This window comes from Phyllopteryx taeniolatus, chromosome 5, assembly GCF_024500385.1.
Source record: "Phyllopteryx taeniolatus isolate TA_2022b chromosome 5, UOR_Ptae_1.2, whole genome shotgun sequence".
NCBI classification, from domain to species: Eukaryota; Metazoa; Chordata; class Actinopteri; order Syngnathiformes; family Syngnathidae; genus Phyllopteryx; species Phyllopteryx taeniolatus.
Genome location: NC_084506.1, coordinates 20,408,467 through 20,431,317, shown reverse-complemented (window position 1 = coordinate 20,431,317; position 22,851 = coordinate 20,408,467). Strand labels below are relative to the sequence as shown.

Here is a 22,851-nt window from a genome sequence, read left to right as displayed (position 1 = left end):
CTGATGTCAACGTTGTGGATCGAGTGGCCCATGTTGGCAGTGGGGTTATGGTCTGGGCAGGCGTATGTTACAGGCAACGAACACAGGTGCATTTTATTGACGGCATTTTGAATGCACAGATATACCGTGACGAGATCCTGAGGTCCATTGTTGTGCCATTCATCAACGACCATCACCGCATGTTGCAGCATGATAATGCACGGCCACATGTTGCAAGGATCTGTACACAATTCCGGGAAGCTGAAAACATCCCAGTTCTTGTAACCCATTGAGCATGTTTGGGAAGCTCTGGATCGGCGTATACGACAGCGTGTTCCAGTTCTTGCCAATATCCAGGAACTTCGCACAGCCATTGAAGAGAAGTGGACCAACATAACACAGACCTGATCAACTCTGTGGGAAGGAGATGTGTTGCACTGCGTGAGCCAAATGGTGGTCACACCAGATACTGACTGGTTTTATGACCCCCCCCCCCAGACCTCCACAATAAAGCAAAACTGCACATTTCAGAGTGACCAGCCTAAGGCACACCTGTGCAATATTCATGCTGTCTAATCAGCATCTTGATATGCCACACCTGTGAGGTGGGATGTATTACCTCGACAAAGGAGAAATGCTCACTAACACAGCTTTAGACAGATTTGTGAACAATATTTGAGGGAAATGGCCTTTTGTGTATGGAGAAAAAGGTTTAAATCTTGGAGTCCAGCTCACGAAAAATGGTAGCAAAAACAAAAGTGTTGCGTTTATATTTTTGTTCGGTGTATATATATATATTTGTCCCATTTTGAAAATTAAATAAAAGAGGTCAGCCTAGTGGTCTCCATTTGCTGGAAGGGGAGCTTCATCTGCTAGCCATCATCCATGCAGCGTGTGCACTTGGATGGGCTTTACGCACCTGTCAGCCCCCCCTTTGTCATTGTGACAAACTCAAATAAACATACAGAATTAATCACACCATTACCACTGGTTCCAGCAGCCATCTTCCTCTTGTTTTCTTCCTCCTCCTCCACTCCCAGAGCAGCTGGGATTTATTGCACTATTATTTCCCTCCGTGTTGCTTCTTCCATTCCTTTGCTTAGAGTTAATTGTTATGAGGCCCATGTGTGCTTGTATTTATTTTTGGAGCCCGTACCTGAGCTGATACATGTTTGTAGATGTTGCAAACTAAGTCCAACCTGTAGTATTTTTTTTTTGTTTAATTCAATATATTTTGTCGGGAACTTCCTAAATACTGTACAAGAGACTACATCATGCCCTTGAGGTTGTTTCAAGAAAAATATGCACAAAAGATCAGGACGCAAGGCTTTGGTGTATTTCACGAGCTCTCAGTTCAGCGAGCAAGAATTTTTGTCCGTGCTTTTTTTTTGTTGTTGTTCATTGCTCTGCAACTTTTCCTCTTCTCACTCTGTAGGGGGCGCTATATCTCTTCACACTCTTCTTCTGTCTCATTTCTTGCGTTCATCTCATTACATCTGCCAAGGTCATGTTCTGCTTCAAGTTCAAGACAAAGCCAGCTTCACACAGCCTCAGCCTTTGATACTACCTCTGGAGCCAAGTAAAACACCTCACAGAAATGTGTTTCAATAAATAAAAATTTATCTAAAGTGTAAGGGGGACTATTTTAAGGCTTTAACTATATAAAAACTATATGGCCTCGATATATAGATTTTCACTTATGGATTGTTATTATGATCAGGGTCAAAGTAAACAAGCTCAAGCATTGTGTGTGTGTGTGTGTGTGTGTGTGTGTGTGTGTGTGTGAGTGTGAGAGAGAGGTGTAGCCGAGAGGAAAAGAGTCACTTCCTCCTCAGGATGTGGACGCTAATTACCCGATGTCGCACTACTCAAAAGAGCGGTGTGCTCATTTTGTTTTGGCTGCAGGTGTCATGATGTCATGATTGCGCTCATTTGGGATCATGCGAGCTTCAAGCTCATCACAGTTCAGTCTTGGTTTTTTTTGTCAAGGATGGCTACAGCCGTGACAGGAAAACTTGGACGAGCTTACACTGCGCTCCGGATCTTTTCCATTACACTTGTTAGCTCACACAAATTGTCCTCCAGGAAATAAAGCAGGACATGGTGTTTTCTTGTCAGAAATAATCTGGTCACTGTGGCATTGGCTTTTTACATTTTTAAAAAAATTATTATTATTATTTTTTAAAGGATACACTGTACAATGTGGGTAGCAGTCGTGCTCCAGGCCTGGTCCCTGCAACTCGACCCGGCACGTTACCCGGATGTGAAGCGGTGACGTTTAATCATTCTTTGAAGATGGGTGTGGGGTGGAGCGAGTCAGTGTCTGGACTTAATTTGTAAAGTTGAAAGGTTGGAGTTTGCCTTTATGTTAGACTTTTCACTGTTCAGCAGAATGATCCACATGGGACGTTAGTGACAACAACAACAATAGTGCCGATTTGACAGCAACAACAACGATAAAACGTCTCCGATATTCTTTAGTGTCTAGCTGGAACGTATCCCCTGCAACAAATGGGGGTGTAACCCTTTCTGTTAACATCCCTGTATCAAGAAAATCATGTGAGCGTGTGTGTTTGTGTGTGTAAGAGAGGGTCATCAGCACACCTGTAGTGGGGGAGGTGTTCATTATAGCAGGCCTGAGTGATGTCTTGGCCTATGGCAGGCCCTTGTTCATTGTCATCTGCCTTTCACTTAATTAGCCCTCACTCACAGTGGCCCACTGAGGGCCCCCTTGTGCATCAATACGCACACACACACACACACACACGCACACATATGTTGAGGCCAAGTGATACACACACGTACGTACACACACACGTAATTGCACCACGTCACCTTATCTCAATAGCACCTGTGCATCATTGAGAAAGAGATTAAAGAGACACAGGCAGGCCATTGTTGCACTAAAATGACATGTAGGCATTTTTATCGTATTATTATCATTATTGCTGGCACAATATCATGATTAGAGATGACTGGCATTACTTTGTTATAATAAACCGTTTCTACAAGTTTTGCACTGCAGATGTTTTCACCTCCAATATATGGATTATCACATATATGTTGTAACGCATTATTATCATTGTTAGCAAAATATCACAAAAGGAGAGGACCATCACCACTTTGGTTTAATTTCTACAAGTTTTAACTTTTACACTTATATTGATATTGGGATATATCATAGCTGTTGTCCCTCAATATATCGATTATTGCTGAATTGTAATATTATCATTACTGTAGCCAACTATTGCAAATGGTGCCGATCGTGTTACTATGCTTTAATAAACACAGTGTTTCTACAAGTTTTTCCCTTTTCACTTTTATTGCTGTTGTGATCTATGGTAGCTGTTTTCTCCCACAATATTTCGATTAGAGCATTATCTCATCGATATTATTGTTTTTGTTGGCAAAATGTTGCGAATTGAGTCAACCATGGCCTACCACGGGAGCTGCTGAGGCAGTTCTACACAGCGGTCATCGAATCAGTCCTGTGTTCTTCCATCACAGTCTGGTTTGGTGCTGCTACAAAAAAACTCCGACTGCAACGGACAATCAAAACTGCTGAAAGGATTGTCGGTACCCCGCTACCCACCCTTGAGGACTTGCACACTGCCAGAACTCAGACAAGAGCGTGCAAAATCCTCTCGGACCCTCCACATCCCGGTCACCAGCTCTTCCAGCTCCTTCCCTCAGGTAGGCGCTACCGATCAATGCAAACTAGAACTAGCAGACATTCCAACAGCTTCTTCCCTCTTAAACAGCTAACCTACAATTCCATTGCAACATGCTGCCAATTTCTTTTGTCTGAGTTTGTTGTCACATTTCTGTCGGGCCAATTATATATTACTCGTGCGCTCACTGTAGTAGTCTCGCCACGCTACACTATTTGCATATCTGTTGTTGACCAATACTGGCCACTCATGCCAGAGTAGCATCTGCCCCACTTGCACACTGACTGAGGAGTATCTGCAACATTTGCACAATCAACATTGTCCCAGATTATCGCACTACTAGTCACTTTAAACTGCATACATTCCTTGAAGTTTTGGTGCCCTCTGCACATGGTCATTGCACCAGACTATTGCGAGATTAGTCATTCGAACTGCTCTAAGTGTCACGGACGGCAATGCCGTAAGGGCAGATCCCAAAAACGAGACTCTTGGTAAGAGGTCCGAACAACTTTAATTACATGACAGAGCATGTGTTGGCGAGACATACGAAACTAAAGGGACTCACAACCAGAGAGAATAAAAAAAACAGATAACGCAGGGAGGCGGCACGGTGGCCGACTGGTTAGAGCGTCAGCCTCACAGTTCTGAGGACCCGGGTTCAATCCCCGGCCCCGCCTGTGTGGAGTTTGCATGTTCTCCCCGTGCCTGCGTGGGTTTTCTCCGGGCACTCCGGTTTCCTCCCACATCCCAAAAACATGCATACAGGGAGACACGACAAAAGGTCCGTGTGGTATAATCGTATAGAACCTAAATTTGGACAGCGGTCAGAACAGCGGCAAACACGAGTGAGTATTCCGACGCCCACACACTGTCACGGTGCCCCCTAAAAAGGCTGATGATTACAATGCATGACAGGTGCGTCACCGATGTCAACGCCCACCTTCGCTCACCCAGACACTGCAACACAAAGAAAAACAATTTGAAACACAGGGCCATGACACTAAGTGCTAGAGGACTGCATCTTTTTGCACAATTGTCAAAAAAAAAAAAAAAAAAAAATAATAATAATAATAAATTGTACCGGCATTACCAGATAACTAGCAACCCTTTATTGCTCAGTGACTGTTTTTCTCAATGTCTTTATGTCTCAAAAGTGTTCTCTGTCAATTGACTGACTGTTGTCATATTAGAGCGGCTCCAACTACCGGAGACAAATTCCTTGTGTGTTTATGGGACATACTTGGCAAATAAAGATGATTCTGATACTGCATAGTCTATGCGATACTATCGTTAGTACAATATTTTACCAATTGTAACTGGAGCCGATGCTGTTACTTTGTTGTGATCGATAATTTTTTTGCCTTTTTCAGTTTAATCAAAAAAACACACTGTGGCTTGTAACTTCCACTAACAACACATGCTAAATGTAGCTACTCACCGACATACAAAACCTATTTCTCACTTGAGATAAATTACTTTTTACACACTTCTTTGACACCAATTACTGTACTACTTTCCTATTAAGACAAGGGCTTTGACGGCATCTTCTGCATCTTCAAAAAGAGCACAAAAAAATGTAACCAGGCCAGCTTTTCAGCAAGTAGCTGGGAATTGGTTCCACAGAAAACAAAATAGGTGATTTTGTTCATCGCGAGGGCGGAGCAGGAGTTTCTGTAGAGCGGACCCCCACATTTTTGCGGTGCGACACCTGCAGATTCTGTTTGTGTTGTTTGTGGATTAAAAAAATAAATAAAGCGAATTTTAATATCGTTTTTCAGTTTTTTTTCTAATATTTTCCTTTTTTCTTTCTTTTGTTTCTTTGTTTAGGGGGAAACCAACCCCCACAATGTTTATTCGTGGCATATCCCCACTTATTCAAGAATTTGGGGGGTTTTAAAAAACAATAATCAATGCAATTATAATGGGCGCCAAAGGTTTTCGCTATTTGTGGTTGGGCCCGGTCCCAATCCCCTGTGAATAGCGGTGGTCCACTGTTCATTGATATTGCGACTCTTATAGTGCACCACATGCATTTAGGCTATTTTGTTTGTGCTCGATGTACTGTACCTTACTTTGCCTTTTAAATGACATTCACCCCATTTGGGGCCTGCACCCATTTAGCCACCCTACAGCGAAACAGAGAAAGAACAGGAGAGCTATTGTGAGGAGATGTGCAGTGTGAAAGCGAAAGATTGTGACGCGACATCTGGGCGGGAGCCGGGCGTCTTGTGCGGGTGATTCATGTCGATGGGAGTTACGCTGTTAAACGTGTTGAAAATATGTTATGAAAGGAGTATGAGTCGCCTGTAGGTGTTGATGACTCAACCGTTGTTTGATTGCCGTGAGCATCCGCAGCCGTTTCAGTTTGTCTTGCGTTTTGGTTTCGAATGAGGTATGAGGCCCACCACATTCGAAACCAAAAGGTCCACGTACACTGTGTTACTATGGCAATGCCGCATAGAGACCACATTACATTCCACCAGTCAATCCGTCTTTAAACTACATGAAACGTAATAAAATAATATATTATTACAATCATATTAACATTGTTAACAAACAATATTAATATTGTTTCCTTCCCCCAATGCATTGATTATTGCTGTATCATGACAGTATCGTCGTTTATTGTCAGAATGTCACAAATGGATCCTATCGCCATTATTTTGTTTTACTACAAGTTTTACCTTTTCAATACCATGATGTATCCTTCTTTGTTCCCCCAATACATCGTCTATCGCAGTTCAGTTTAGCCAGTGTCAAAAGATGAACGCATTGATTTTTCTAGTTTTTTTGCAACGCTTCTCATTCCAAAAGTGGTTTTGAGAGATGACGAATTATTATTATCACAGGATGTTACGAAGCAGACTCTCTCTCATTCAAAGCAGTAAGACACCAGCATCACCATGCATCACTTTTATCAATCAAAGTTTAGGTGACTGTTGAATAACAGTGGTAACTTCTTTTACACTTGAAAAAGAAGACAATTCACAATGACAATTCAGCCTGTGGCGTGAGTAGTATTCCTTTACTTTGCTGCAGAGTTTGTGTGTACTACTGTACATCCCAAAAGATGCTCTTGGGGTCAGTAAAAGTCAGAGAGGAAGAGGAGGAGGATTTGACATGAAGAAGATAAAGTTTTGGTTTGAGTGGGCGGGCTTCCTCTTCCCCCTCGCTCTGTCAGAACTGTCACAGAGTAATGTGGAAATGTTGGCGGGCCGACATCGTTGATTAAGTCTATGCACGCGTTTGCCGAGAGGAGACACAGCTGTCGCCCTTACACCCCCTTTTCGTTCCCTCTCTTTCTCGCTTTCCGCACACGACTTGACAATAACACCCGCCAAACGAAACAGCTAGAGGTTGTTTTTGTCCTTCTTTCAAAGGACAAAATCTACTGCTTTTTACTTTTATATCTTATGTGATTTGCTTTGTATATGTAAAAAAAAAAACAATGAAGGAAAATTCAACAGTGGTGGGTAGCACTGCCACTCCCACTAGCCACTAAATAGTAGCCACTAGTTTCGGTTGGGGATATACTTACAGTTTATACAATATAAAAATGTGACTTGTTCAAATGCTGAGTGGCCCTTAACTCTGGGAAACCGGTAGCCAATGTGGCAGGTGTCCCAAAAAGCTAAAGTCAAGCCCTGTTTCCGCATGTCCTCCTCCTCTGCTTATCACTTCTCCCACTCTCGCTCTTCTTCTGAGTTTTCTTCAACTTTACTATTTTATTTTTTCAAAGATTTCTCCCTTCGAGCCAGTTTCACTTCATCACATGAGACTTGATCAGTCTGAAGAAGCCATTTTTGAAAAGAAACAGGGAGTCCTCCATTTTGCTTAGATTTCATGGTCATTTAGGCATTTTGTAGCAGTGCTTCAAAGGCAAACTTTGAGCCTTGTATACAAGACCAAATTTTCTCCCCTTGCATGTAAGCGGAGCATGGTACTAAAGTTTGATGACTTGCATGTCATAAAACTTGAATAACTCGGCTCCACAAGGTTCGAGCCGTCTTGGGCGTTATCGTCTGGATTTTCTCATGCATTGAAATACCCATTTGGATCAAGACACAATGGAGATGTTCTAATTAGTGAGTCCATCGACCCTTTGACAAAAGGTGAGGTCAACTTCACCAAAATGGAAGATTTCTGTGCCCATGTTTTAGATCTCAAGTCCAGTTTTAAAAATGTAAACGTGCCGCAAATGAATTGTGACTTGTGTTGTGCACATGCTGGGGGATTGTCTAGTGACCAGTTCTGGATCCACCCCGCCTCTTGCCCAAAGTCAGCTGGGACTGGCTTCAGCTCACCCTCTACTCTAATGAGGACAAGAAGATTAAAAAGAATGGATGGATGCACACACACACAAAAAAAAGAAATTATTTTGTGTTGAATGGATTTGAATGTAGAAATCAAGAGGGGATGGGGGTTTTGTTGGGCTTACACGAGGCAGCCCTTAAATGAGATGGCACCCAAGGGGAGGAGTATCCGAAAAACAACATGCTCACTCATCATTTTGTTCACACGCACTGATAGACTAGAGCTCTGTGTGTCCACCACCCACACCCCCTACTTGTTGGGCTACGGCCAGCGCTTGCATGCATATGCCAGTTTTGAGATGCCGATACAAACCTGTAGCAACACATGCACCACACACACACACTTGGGTAAAGCTGAGTCAGCAGTTCTGACAGATGCAGAGCTCCATCCATCTCACCCTGTTGTCATCCAAGTACACTAAGTGATTCTATTAGTCGGTCACGCTAGCCTCTCAAAGCCCCTCTCTCACTGTTACCACTCGCACAATGTGTTCCAGGCAAGCCGTGCCTTGATAATCTGCCCTCAAACGACTGGCCTATGAGAACAAGCATCCAGTTATACGGCTCTGCATAGATGTTCCATGAGCTTCCAAACGCAGCTCTTTGAGCACCACCATGTGTTGCGCACCGACTTCAAATCACATTTGGCATCTGTAAAGCTGAAGTCCTCGTGGCGTTTAAAGACAAGATGCGAAGAGTTCAGTGACAAAAGCTGTTAACGTTGATTGGTAACGATAGTGACCTTAACTCCAACAGATGCCGCGTGTCAATTAATCGTAGTTCCGTTTTTATTTAAATAAATTAATGCACCTCCAAAATAGACACCTCGTTTGCCCCCCAATAGGAAGAAAATACAGTGAAGCCCCACCTACATGTGGTTCGCCATTCATCTATTCAAATTTTTTTGACAGCCATTCGCAGCTATTCGCTAACACCATCACTATTATGACAACTGACTTTATTTTAAGATTTGGATTATGAGTTTAAATAAAGAGAACCATGTTTAAGTGCATAACACTCCTACTCTGCCTTGTATATGGGACCACTGTACATTCATTTTAGGAATTAATGAGAATAAACAAAAACTGTAGAAAGGCTGCATTCTTGATATGCTTGTGCCAGCATACCTAATCATGTAGCCTATGAGGTCATCTATTTACCACTGTGAGAATTAAAGCAATTAGGGAATTAAGTGCATTTCCTCATTATCTTGCTTTATAATCACTGTGTAAATAATCCCCCAAAAAACTAAATCAAAGGACAACACACTATAAGGGATGTCGTTCATTAGCCATTTTTAAACTGTGAATCACTTTGGTTTATTTATAAGTGCCACTTAGAAGAAGTTATTTTCATCGAATATAAAAAAAATAATGGATGTTCAATAGAATACTGGTAATCGTAAAAAAAATACATATATTTATATATTAATCAGTTTGAGCAGAATTTGCAAATGTCCAGTTTTCCCTAAATCTATCCTATCTATGTTGTTTTTGCCTAGTTTTCCAACGCTAACCCTTCCATACACCCACAATAAATTCATCTTTTTAATTCACATTTGTATTACCAACTACCTAGAACTGTTAGGCTAAATGTTCGTGGTGCACAATAAATGAGCCATGATATATATCGCTTCAGTCGGTTGCCTTTAAGCCTTGACGTGACAAGAAGTAATCATAAGCCATGCCGGCCCCCCATAGTGGAAAGCGGGTACAAAGAGGCTGACCATTGTCGCAAAGCCTAATTAAAGAGCTGAATTAAATGTCAGCCAGCCCCTCCCCCGCTGAAGCGTGAACCACACATGAATGGAAGATGAATGCTTGGCTGCAAACAAACACAATTTCATCATGTAAACCTTGTTGGCTTGTCAAGCAAAGCCACCACGTTAAATTATCCTGCTCAAGTCTTTCGTCTGCGGTTAAGTCAGTCTGAACACGGGCTGTTCCGTGACCAGCACCACTGGCAGGCCCTTGACCCCCACCGCCCTTACCCCCTCTCCGAAGTGCAATGGGGAGTTGTCCTAGCCACGAATGGCCATCCGTGCGTGTTGGCATGACCAAGCATGTGCTCGGATTATTGAAGCGGTATGAAAGAGAAACGGCCAATTTAATCCAAAAATGGCGACTGAGGGGCCTTAGTGTGAGGGGTTATCCTAGAAAATTACTTGGGCAGGGAAGAGGGACAAATTAAAAGGTCCAGGCTACACCCCCGACTTAAAAAAAAAAAAAAAAAAAGCTCTCTATGCGTGGGGAACCCCACCACCACCCCACCGCCAATGGCAGCAATAAATAGATTCTTTCTCGAACATGCCTAATCCTGCTAAACAGCAACAAATCCTATTAGGCCATGAATGATAAATCCTTCCAATTCCTCCCCCATGCAGTCGAGAAGAAGGACCCAAATCGCCCTCCCCCTCGTCCTCCTTCATGATCATGCACACCCGAACACGCTAGCTAGTTCAGCAGTGCTCAACCACAGGGCCGGTCGGTGGGCCATTTCGAACCGGGCCGTACAAAGAGACTGGACCAGAAAATGTTATTGATCATAGGAATCTGAAAGAACTTTATTTTGAAAATCAAGTGCATCCTCATCTGCCCCTGTAAACTAAACCAGTCGTTTCGGTCACGTGATAAGATGTACAGTGTTGCCTTGAGATACGAGTGTAAATAAACCTTCTCATAACACAAAATACTTGTAACTCAAATCTTTTCCACATTGAAATAAATGGAAATGCCATTAAACTATGCCTATTCCATTAGCCTCCTAGAAAACAAACCAAAAATGCAATCAAATCAAATGTATTTCATTCATCTTCCGTTCCGCTTCTCCTCACTACGGTCGCGGGCGTGCTGGAGCCTATCCCAGCTATCTCTGGGCGAGAGGCGGGGGACACCCTGAACTGGTCGCCAGCCAATCGCAGGGCACATATACACGTTGAAAACAAACAACCATTCACACTCACATTCACACCTACGGGCAATTTAGAGTCTTCAATTAACCTACCCTGCATGTTTTTGGGATGTGGGAGGAAATCGGAGTACCTGGAGAGAACCCACACAGGCACGGGGAGAACATGCAAACTCCACACAGCCGGGGCTGGGATTTGAACCCCGGTCCTCTGAACTGTGAGGCAGATGTGCTAACCATTCGTTCACTGTGCTGAAAAAACATCAAATGTAATGTTTTTTTCAAATCAGAAAAAAGTACTCCATAATATTGTACTTTATAAAAACATACAGTAATGAATGATATAATTAAATTGAATGTAAAGAATTAAACCAGTTTTCCCACATCTTTTCCTTCAATTCAATGGACTGTGCTGTGTGCACTTGGCAAACTGGGGGCAGTGTAATATAGACAGAGAAACATACAAAGAAGAGTTAGTTTCATAACTGAATCAGTAATGTTTGTCTGCGAGTATTGTTCTCTGTCTACATTAATACTGTCTATGGCAGTTTCCATCAATACACAACATCAAATTATCTTTGTTTGATGTTTAGTTTGACAGTAAATTTCAACAAGGCGTGGCAGTAAACGGCTTGAAGTCAAACTGTGGGTTGTTTGTGAAGTGAGTTGACTTGAGGTCATATGTCAAATTTTTGCTTGCAAGTCAAAGCAAAAAATCGGCCGAACGACGGCTCGTATCTTGAAAAACTCTGAAGGCACCACTGTACTGTATACAAAAAGTAAGCCCACAAGCTAGCAAAAATAAGTTAAAACCAAAAGGTGATGCAGAAAGCCTCCAACTTCCAAGAAAAAGAAAGCTGCAAGAGACAATATCAGCAATCCAACTGATCCTCACGCACCAAGCCCACTTTGCTCATGTGCTTTGACAGGCTCGCAAATGAGGCAATGAAGACTTCAAAACGGACAAAAAAAAGCACTGACTACCTTGCTTCCATTTCCAAAATATCTTTTCAAAGCAGGAATTTCTGCAATGACTGTGACCAAAAACAAAATTACGGAGTACTGTACACAAGTAATACACTTCGGGTGCCATTGTCTCTCATGACCCCAAGATGGGACCGGCTCGTTGAAGGGAAACAAGCACAGCGCTCTCACTAATCACAACAAGTACATTCAGCATAATGGTGAGTTGTATTTTTAATAATTTGTTTTTGTTTCTTTCTATGCTGCCCCATCAAAATACTGCTTCGCATGAAACCGGTCCGTCAAGCGAAAAGGTCGGGGACCTGCGCTCGATCTCAAATGTTGAACCAGTCGTATGTGTGGGGTGTCCAATCAGAGGCTTAGTAATTGTTTTCATTCACGCCACGTTTGCGCTTATTTACGCAATCACGTTTTTCACGCGTCTTGGAACAGGAGTATGCAGTCTTAGCCCTCCAGATTTGTAGTTCTAGACTCTACCCAAGCCTGTATGTGTATTTCTGCTACACAACGGAAGCATGATAATAGCTTAATAATAAATAAAACTATGGCTATATTATATACTCAGAGTTAGAATAGGTCAATTTGAGTTGCCTACACTGTTAATTACCAGTACAGTATATACGCAATTGATAAAAAATCAATTAATCGATTATCATCATCTGCCATCTTAAAGATTTTTCTTTTACTTCTTCCAAGTGAATACAACAGTAGTGTACCAATGGCAAGTCATGGAAATATTGTTGTAATTCCTCACCGTCGCCATCAATGATACCCTTGAAGACATGAATAATTGGTTCTATGATTAGCTTCTGTTTACACTTGCACCCGTTTTACAAACCATTACTTAAAGCACTGCCTGGAAAGTTATGTGTTATCAGTTTTATGATGGCTTCAGTTTAGAACTGATTCTTTCTGTTTCCATTACTTCCTATGGAGGTGGACCATTTTCCCGGATTGTATTGTTCAACTTGGCTTTAGTACGTGTTTTTTTGTCAGTTATTTGTAAATGTGGCCCGTCAAAGAGTGGAATAATTAGATTCCATAACAGGAAGAACTGAAAGTCCCGAGACAGCGTAACTGTTGGACAAAGGGGGGTCTATCTTACAACTGGTGCAGCACAGGTGTCAGTTCTGGTTTTCTGGCTGGCGTACAGTGGCCGCATTGTTCAAGGAGCACTTGCTATGTGTTTTTGGGTGTGGTCCGGCACATTACTTTTGGCTACATGGAGTCTGTTTAGAAAGCAAAGCGTCCAATTATGGGCAAAGCACTGGTATTCAGCAAATGGCTGAAAAGTGCACCAGCAACTATGGCTCTCCTCTCTCACATGCGAGGGCATTGCACTAAGTTAGTTTACAGTAAAACCCTATTTTTTTTTTTAAATGATAGCTATAAACCGTTGATTTCTAGTAGTAATGTTCCACAAAAGAATCTGCAATGTCGGGGGCCACGATAGGTGAACCACAATACAGCGCACCCCACAGTAGAGGGAGAGTGGGATGAGCCTTGGCAGCCTCCCATAATTCTTAACCCTTGGAATATTTTGACCGAAAACATGTCACATGTTTTAGTAAGACACATGGGAACAGTTTTATTCTTGAAAAAGTGGCATAAGTTTACTGAACAAAAATTTCATCTTGGAAAATGAATGGATAATTTCTGTACATTACTTAATAGTATAGCTGCATTTCACCATATCAAGTAAATTGAACAACATGCGTTCCCAAATGACAACTGCGCCTCAGGCCACACGTTTACTCTAAGAGGAGCCATTAAGCCCAAATGTGTGCAAGTCTCTCATTAGAACGACTTTGAAGAGCAGTTCTAGCCACGTCCTCCTCTTGTGGCCAAGCCCGAGGCCCGGAACATTAACCCCCGGACACAGAATCCGGATGGTCACTAAAAGGCTACCCCCACCATGTGACGGTCCTCAGTGGAGTACTCAAGGGATCTGTGTCGCAATACATGCATCGTTCAGGCCATTTTCCCACCGCTATACATTGGTACCTTGACTTATAAATGTCATAACGCAAATCAATCTCAAATCAACATTCTCCTTTGAAATGAATGGAAATGCCATTAATACGTAACAAGCCCCCCCCCCCCGACCCCCACCCCCGAAAAAAAACTACACGTTTTCGTAACTTTTAAAAAATAAGATTGCAATGTATTATAGTGCACTGCATAAAAACAAAGTAATATCATAATAGATAATATAGGGTAATAACATAATAGATAATATAGGGTAATAATAATAATAATAATAATATAGATGGTAGGTTAATTGAAGATTCTAAATTGCCCGTAAGTGTGAATGTGAGTGCGAATGGTTGTGTGTTTCTATGTGCCCTGCGATTGACTGGCAAACAGTTCAGGGTGTACCCCGCCTCCTGCCCGATGACTGCTGGGATAGGCTCCAGCACTCCCGCGACCCTTGTGAGGAGAAGCGGCTCAGAAAATGGATGGATGGAATATAGCGTATGGAAGATAATAATTGAATGGAAAGTAAAGAATTAAACAGCTTTTGCAACTTTTTTGTCAGGTGTGGGAAGTAGCTGAACCCAAGAGCAGGCAGAGGCTGATGTAAAATGATGAACAGTTTTTTGAGCAAAGGTTATGGAGGTGGTCCTGGATGTGTTGGCAGGCGGTGGCGTGGACAGGTGGCAGGCAGTGGACAGGACAGGGGGCTGGCAGGAATGACGTGGGTCAGGAACACTGGGAACGAGGAGACACAAGAGTTAACAAGGGAACGAGGAGTTGAGTAGCTTACATGAGTACGGTGGGCCGTGGTACCGCTAGGAGAGGCTGCAATACTACAATACAATTTCCGGGAACAGGCAGGCTTATATGCACCGGTGGTGATGAGGCTGATTGAAGACAGGTGCAGAAAACAGAGAGGGGAGGGGGGAGAGAGAGGACACACAGCGCCCTCCCGGCTCCAATAATGGAACTGCAGGGCAGTATATGACATTTTTTGCTTTAATTCATTGGACATTATTCGGCTGCTTCTTATTTTGACCATCAGGGGGCAGTATATTGCATACATATGTGCGCTCTGTCTGTATGTGTTGCTGCACCATTTGTGTTCCAATATGAATTGTTTAAAGGTTTTCAGGTACTGCAATATCATTAAATGGCATTTTGCGCATTAAGCTAGCCGACTTTCGCAAGACAAAGGTTTGTAGTTTAGTTAAACACGCAACATATAATTATCTTTGCTTTATGTTTAGTTTTACAGTGAACTTCAACTGGACGTGGTAATAAAAAGCTTGAAGCAAGCATGTTAACTCGAAAAACTCAGAAGTCGGGACACTTGTAAGTCAAGGTACCGCTCTACCTGTCTGTTCTTAATACTCTGGACTAACCTGCACATTTACAATGTGCATGTTAAGAGGAGTTCAGTCGTCATTAGTGGACTTGTTAGAATTGCGCTCCTCTCCAATTATTATGCTGGCGTGGCAGGGGAACAAACTGTTTCTGATCCTCGCCGGTAATGGCAGGCTGCGACACGAAGCATGGTCATTAAACATGAATTAGGAACACAGACGTGGCACGTCTCAGGGCGACAACACGTCCACAGTGTTTGTCTCATTTGTGGCATTCTTCTGAAGTGTGAGACAGAGATGCGATGTAATGACATGTTTGAGGGGTGAAGATGTCATTCAGTGCAACCACCAATGAACAGATCAACACACAGGTACTTCCATCAGTCCCCTCCAGCAGTTAAATTACATGTCGCCCATTGTACAGCCATATAAAACAACTGTTGCGTCACAAGCCAGATTTAGGCACTTCCCGGTTCAGGAGAAACCTCCTGTCAACAACAATGTCTTGTCTACTTATGCAGTCCTACAAGTGGTACATTGGTCCTTCCACAATTGAAGGACTATTAGGCATTTTTGAAAAATGGACCATTTATTTCATTTTGTTTGTTTGTTTTGTTATAATTGATTCATTCAGCTCAACCATCAAAAGTACTTTTATTTGTCATATTATATATTTTGCTGTGTTTGGTATAGCCCTGTCACAGAAACTCAGACACTTGAAAATCCTATTTAAAAAAAAATAGCCTAAAATAAATCATTTACAAGTAAATAAAGTAACATTTTATTTGAAAACTAACTTACCTTAATTACAATAACAGAGTTGCAAAACATGTTTTGCTCCAGAGTGAATGCTAGCTGTTTTAGCTGCTATGCTAACTAGTCATTTTCTCTTACCGCTTAACCTAGCTAAACCTTATTAATATGTATTAATATACATATAATAATATGTCTTTTTCTGGTAATTTGAGTAACAAGGTTGTGTTGGTTTGAGTGGCGCATTCCATTAAGGCTGAAACATTGAAAGAAATATGAAAAACAGAAGTGAGGACTTACATTAGGTCTCTACCCATGGTCAGAGCAATAAGCTTGATGTAGTTTCTGCTCTCTTTTTTCTGTTTCCTACACAACTACTATTACTACTATTTAAACTCTGACTGTGATAAAACCAAATGTTCTGACAATTGCAAGGAAGGCATATAGTGTAGATGATGTAAAACGTATAGTTGCTCTTTAAGAGGGAGGGAGGGACGAGACAAAAGCCATTTCAGGAGGTGCTCAAAAGCTATTTGTTATTTTAAACAACATTTAGGAATGACTTACTACAGCTATAGCTACATTTTGTTTAAAGGCAACTATAATTTACACATTTTTGGTGCATGGATTATTTGAAATTTCATGGGAGGGAGACAGAAAATGAATTCCAATTGTGGAATAACTCATGCAATGATAGAAAATATGCATAGCTGTAAAAGAAAAAAAAAACATTAAACTAAATCAATACATGTTAGTATTACAATACAAAAATATGCACTAGAAGAAAAGATGAACTCATACGGATGGAGAACACAGCACGGTCCTTGCGTTGAGATATATTTCTGACTATGAAGTGCATCGTAGTCCGAGGGTGAATGGGATTTTGTGACGATTACGGCATTAGTACACTGCCCGTGTGCTGTTACGATTCATACCACGCCACCCTTCTGGCATGCCGTGACTTTTTGAGATCAAACGTCTCTGAAAGAGCGTAGTCATCTTATCCCCGCGAGATGTGATAAAGGGATGTCTGTTTTGGGGGAGAACAGAAGGAGAGCACATCTCTTTGATGACCAAAGCACAAGCCATAAAGCTTATCTCCCCCCTACAAACACACACACATCCACGCAACAACAGCACTACTACTAGTACATTGATGTCGAAGGCCGCCTGACTTCAAAGATATTGGAAGCACAGGATATTTGATGATCTCCCGCCAACTGGGGCTGTAGGTTTTGATGGTGGCTGGGGGGGGGGGACATTGACAACTGTGCGATCTCCAAAGTGGCAATCTCAAAAGTATTCATGGCTCCAGTGTGGGGGAATGGGGGGTGGGGGGAGTGAGGTGATGGACAAGACCGCCTCTTGACTCACAGCAACTTGCAGTTGATTAAGAGTGAAGGAAGTGGCCTTTAATCCAGGGCTCATCCAGCTGGGAGCAGCCCAAACAGCAGCGGACAAAGGGGAAGTGTATTAAAGTCGCTGTGTTTGTTGGTTTATCACAGCCCACTTCCTTCATCTCTGTAGTAATGGTGGACCAGCCAGGACACCTCTTGTGTTGTAATGTTTCCGCTGCACAATTTTGATCTAGTTTTGTTGATCCATGTACTGTATAGTCCTCACATACAATGCCACTATATTTTTCTGCTGCTTTTTGTTCACATTCACATCTACTGCGACAGTATAGTATTCGGTTTCTATCCAGTGAACAGTGATACGGAAGTATTGTTGAAGTGAACATCTATACTGCGAGACAAAACGTCTATGTACAGGTACTACGTTATTCTATTTTATTGTTGGTCATGATGGTTGTACTTCGTGTTAAAAATTTTGAGAGCCACGGTTCTATTTTATTCACTTTGGGCTATTGAACATTTGTGTGCATCAACGTCAAACACAGGAAACGGGAGGAGGAGGAGGAGGATTTCTTCTTCCTTCATGTGTTTTCTCTCCCAATTAGTCTCTGACCAACTGAAAAAAAAACATCATCGGTGAAGGAGAGCAAACAGGGTTGTCGTGGCGGTGGAGAAGGCTTGAAGGGGGGCGGTAATTTTCTTTCCCCAAAAGTAGAGAGGGCCTCATTCTTTTCATGTTTGCTATTGTTTGTGTGCATTTCCTCCTATGTAACCAGGGCAGGAAAAAAGACAGCAGCAGCGTACACACTTTGATGTTCATAGACAGCAGCAGCGTACACACTTTGATGTTCATGTTTTATGCTCCCATGTCAAAGTATTGTCTCTTAAGTCCTTTTGTTGCCCCGCCGCCTAATTAAGACCTCAGACGCACTTGGTGACTCCACAAAGACTTGTGTTTGGGCAGTGGGAGGGTTTGTGTGTGTGGCTGTGTGTGTAAGTGTATACATGTGGGTGTGCCTGCCTGAGCTGGCACATAGCTGGAGTGCAACATGGATTACCCCCCCCCCCCCCTCCCCCAGCTCTATGACATACAAAAGCATGGGCTCGCACACAAGAATGGAGTCATTCATTTACTGTTTGAGGGCCGCTCAAGTGGAGTGTAACAGCAGTGACGCAGAGGGCTCTTGCGTCGCAAACTCCCGCTCGGAAACAAGCCACTTTTTGGCATAGTAGGATAGAACGGAATAAGCGTTTAATCATCCCGCATTGGGTAAATTCCGGAGTCACGTTAACAAAATAGACCACAATAATATCAATAAGGCAAAAAGCCTACAAATTTAAGACACCAAACAATAAGAATTAATAGCAGCAGTGCATTTGGCAACTGTAAATGATAGTTAACATTAGATATGCAGACGTGAATGGTAAACTATACATGAATACTATAGATACTATAGGTACAGATGTGAATTTGATCAGCAGCGACACATCAGCAGAATTTATGTGTATAAAAAAAAAGATACTATGTATTCAGATGTCAATGAAAAACTGCTTGAATAAATAAACAAACACTATACATTTGATGTGAACAAAAAGCAGCAAGAATAGTCAGCAGCATTTTTATGCATTGATATTATTTATTTTGGCCTACTTTTGTATAACGTTTTCATTGAAGTTTGTTTTTAAAAGCAGGATTATATTTAATAAATACACTTTTTTTTTGCAATATTTAATATACTGTATTTAGTTGAGTGCCGTAAAATCAAAAACTATTCATGTATATATTTTGTTAGAGGTTAGCGAAAAGAGAAGAAAGTCTTAGTCCGGGTTTAGCCTCCCGACCATGCAAACCTCTATTGGCCGGTTCTTTTATTCTGGCCAATGTAATACTTCAATAATTTAGGCCGGATGAAAAGTTTAACAATTTATTCGAAAATTCAAAGTCAAACAATAAGGTTGGTGAAGGTTCAGCGCTGGGCTCTCCTGCGTTTGTCTCAGATCACTATGGACGCAGAAGAGAGCGAGCAAGCTTTCTAGTGTTGGTTCGTTCGCGAACGTTTCGTTCAGAAGAACGAATCTTTTTAGTGAACGAACTGAACTGAATCAGTTTATGAAATGAATCGTTCTTTTATCCTGGCCGCCACCCGCCGCCAGGCAACCGAGTCGGCTGGGAGCGGAAACTGAACTGCTGAAGCGTTCTGTCACTCACTTCTGAATCTTCGGCGAATGACCAATGAGCACCCAGCGTGCAACCGGGGGGGCAAATTCATTATACGTACTGCCATGTGAATTGCGATTCCCCAGCGCCCAATAATACGGTGCGCCTTATGTATGTGTTAAATACAGAAATAGATCCTGTAACTGAGACTGGGCCTTTTAATACGGTGCGCCTTATGGTCGTGAAAATATGGTACGTTTGGGCCTGCCATGTCGGACCGGCATCTTCCCCCACCATCAGAGCCAACTCACCACCAGGTGGTGATCAGTTGACAGCTCCGCCCCTCTCTTCACCCGAGTGTCCAAGACATGCGGCCGCAAGTCCGATGACACGACCACAAAGTCGATCATTGAACTGCGACCTAGGGTTTCCTGGAGCCAAGTGCACGTGTGGACACCCTTATGCTTGAACATGGTGTTCGTTATGGACAATCCGTGAGGAGCACAGAAGTCCAATAACAGAACACCGCTGGGGTTCTGATCAGGGGGCCGTTCCTCCAAATCACAACCTTGCAGGTCTCACTGTCATTGCCCTCGTGAGCATTGAAGTCCCCCAGCAGAACGATAGAGTCCACAGTGGGAGCGCACTCCAGCACCACCTCCAAGGACTCCAAAAACGGTGGTACTCTGAACTGCTGTTTGGTGCATAGGCACAAACAACAGTCAGGACCCGTCCCCCCATCCGAAGGCGGAGGGAGGCTATCGTCTCGTCCACTGGGGTGAACCCCAACGTACAGGGGGCAAGCCGGGGATCAATAAGTATACCCACACCTGCTCGGCGCCTATCACCGTGGGTAACTCCAGAGTGGGAGAGAGTCCAACCCCTCTCGAGAGGACTGGTACCAGAGCCCAAGTTGTGTGTGGAGGCGAGTCCGACTATACCTAGTTGGAACTTCTCGACCTCACACACCAGCTCGGGCTCCTTCCCTGTCAGAGAGGTGACATTCCATGTCCCTAGAGCCATCTTCTGTAGCCGGGGATCGGATCGCCAAGGTCCCTGCCTTCGGCCAACGCCCAGCTCGCACTGCACCCGACCCCTATGGCCCCTCCCACAGGTGGTGAGCCCATGGGAAGGGGGACCCACGTTACCCTTTTGCGCTGTGCCCGGCTGGGCCCCATGGGTGCAGGCCCGGCCGCCAGGCGCTCGCCTTCGAGCACCACCTCCAGGCCTGGCTCCAGAGGGGGGCCCCGGTGACCCGCGTACGGGCAAGGGAAACTTAGATCCATTAATAGTATTCATCATAGGGGTTTTTTAGCCGTGATTTGTCTGGTCCCTCACCTAGCACCTGTTTGCCATGATTGACCCTACCAGGGCTGTGAAGCCCCAGACAACTTAGCTCCTAGGATCATTGGGACACACAAACCCCTCCACTACGATAAGGTGACGGCTTCCAGGAGGGGGCATAATGTTACAGTGGCTTACAATAATACAGTGGTGCCTTGAGATACAAGTGACCTGATTTCCGAGGTTTTGTAGACACGATCCGTCGATTGGCTGAGTTTTTGCTTTGACTTGCCAGCCCAAACTTGACATAAGAGTGCTGTATGGCGGCAGGTGACACCACTCACTTCACAACAAGCGGCAGTTTGGCATATATAAATAGTCAATAATCTTTCAAAAAGAGGCCTCAAACTGTTCATTGACACTACCAGTTTATTGTCAAACCTTAGATGTGGAATAAAATGGGGAATATTATGACAATGAAGTTGTATTTTTGAAATACATTTGTTAAAATATGACTTTCCTCCCTCCTTTAACTTTGACCTTAATATCATAAAAATACGACTTTAACTTGGAAAAATATGACTTGATTCTCATAACATTGCAACTTATGTTTGATTTCTCTTGAAATGTTGTTATTGTAACGTTCCAACTTTCTTGTTGAAAAATCCTTCGGCATTTATGGCTACACATGGTTTATGGTGACTTGGTGTCAGGATTTTGAGAGGATCCTTCGAAAAAACTTGTGCCATGGACCCAAAAGTCTTGCTGCTTCTGCTTTTGGAATAAGCTGTTATGATGTCCCCTCAAATATCGCGATTTTGCATGATCGCATAATGCAGCTGTAACTGTTTCCCCCGTTCACGTGACGATTTGATGACTAATGCGAATTGAAGTCTTGTATTTTGTGTGCTTGCTTTGGGTGTTTTAAATTGCTCAGATGAGCGCAAGCCACACGGTCAACAAAATGTTCCATCCCGGGCTTCTATTTACTCTTCGCAGGCTGCACAAATCATGCAAACATGCAGCTGTCACACTCTGGGCTCAGAAGAGAAAACAAACACACAAGTGCATGCCATACACTTTAACTACAGTATGCGAGGATGACTTGCGTGTGTGTGTGTTGTTTGCATCTAGCGGTTTCTGCTCCAGCATTTAACTCCATACCAGTGGGCTTTTTTTTTTCTTGTGCCTTTGTGTTGACACAGATGTGCTGCTATGAGACCAGCGGACATGCTTTTAGGGAGCCTTTCAATGCAAACCTGGCCTGTTTTTCCTCGAGTTCACTTTACACAAGGCTACAAATCCATTTGGGAGATGTCGTATTTAAAATTGAAATGCACATGTCAAGGCATGACATGGATGTTGGCGATTCGGCCAATCTTCTGTACTCTTGTCTTTCCATGTGGGAAGTAACTGTGCTGCACCAACAGCTTAGGAGGATAATTTCAGACCACCTCTCAATGTTTGATATGCTTTTGTTCTTGCTAACAATTTCTTTCCCAAAGGCTTTGTATGAAACCATAAAGAAAACAATTAGCCTGTGTAACGTCACGTGACCAAACCCAGAAAACAGGTTAGCTGAATTCCTGTGCATACTGCGATAACTAGCATAAGTACGGGCTGATGACGTGACGGTTTGAATCTGAACTAGCTAAAAAAAACTGTTTTTTTTTATGGTTGGTGTTTTTGGACAAAAGTTAAACACGTATAATGTATGATTTGTTCACACATCCAGTATATGATGTGATATATTGAAACACGAACGAAGCCTAAACATCACATATGGTCATCTTTGGTAGCTCTCAAAGACAAACGAAAGACATTGTAGATGTTTAATATTCCTACAGGTGTTTTGTCCTGGTCTCCTGCCATAAGTCTTCTGTCTGTTAATTGAACCGGAAGGAAGTGCTTTGTCCTGTTTTACCAAATGCAAAGTTGGTTGCATATAACCCCTATTAAGCTACTGTTTTTAATAATAAATGACAAAAGACATTAACAAGCTTTTTTCACCACAGCGCCATCTGCTGGATCTCACAGCACACTGTCGTGTTTGCCTTTACTGTTCTTTTTTGTATTAGCTACAACAAAACAAGTAACAATTTCGGATTTTAGGTATACAGTTTA

The 22,851-nt window shown here is 42.8% G+C and overlaps 1 protein-coding gene across 13 annotated transcripts in view; it reads left to right on the top strand.

Moving 5' to 3' along the window:
* Positions 1-22,851, top strand: part of kcnq1.2 (potassium voltage-gated channel, KQT-like subfamily, member 1.2) — a 192,670-nt gene that overhangs the window by 89,916 nt on the left and 79,903 nt on the right. The window contains exon 15 of one of the 13 annotated variants that reach the window (XM_061773595.1): positions 3,487-3,655. The exons of the other annotated variants lie outside the window; for them this stretch is intronic. Coding sequence (XP_061629579.1) covers positions 3,487-3,544 — 58 coding nt within the window. The 3' untranslated portion in view covers positions 3,545-3,655. Of the gene's footprint in view, positions 1-3,486; positions 3,656-22,851 lie in introns of those variants that run through there. 13 annotated transcript variants of the gene reach the window in all.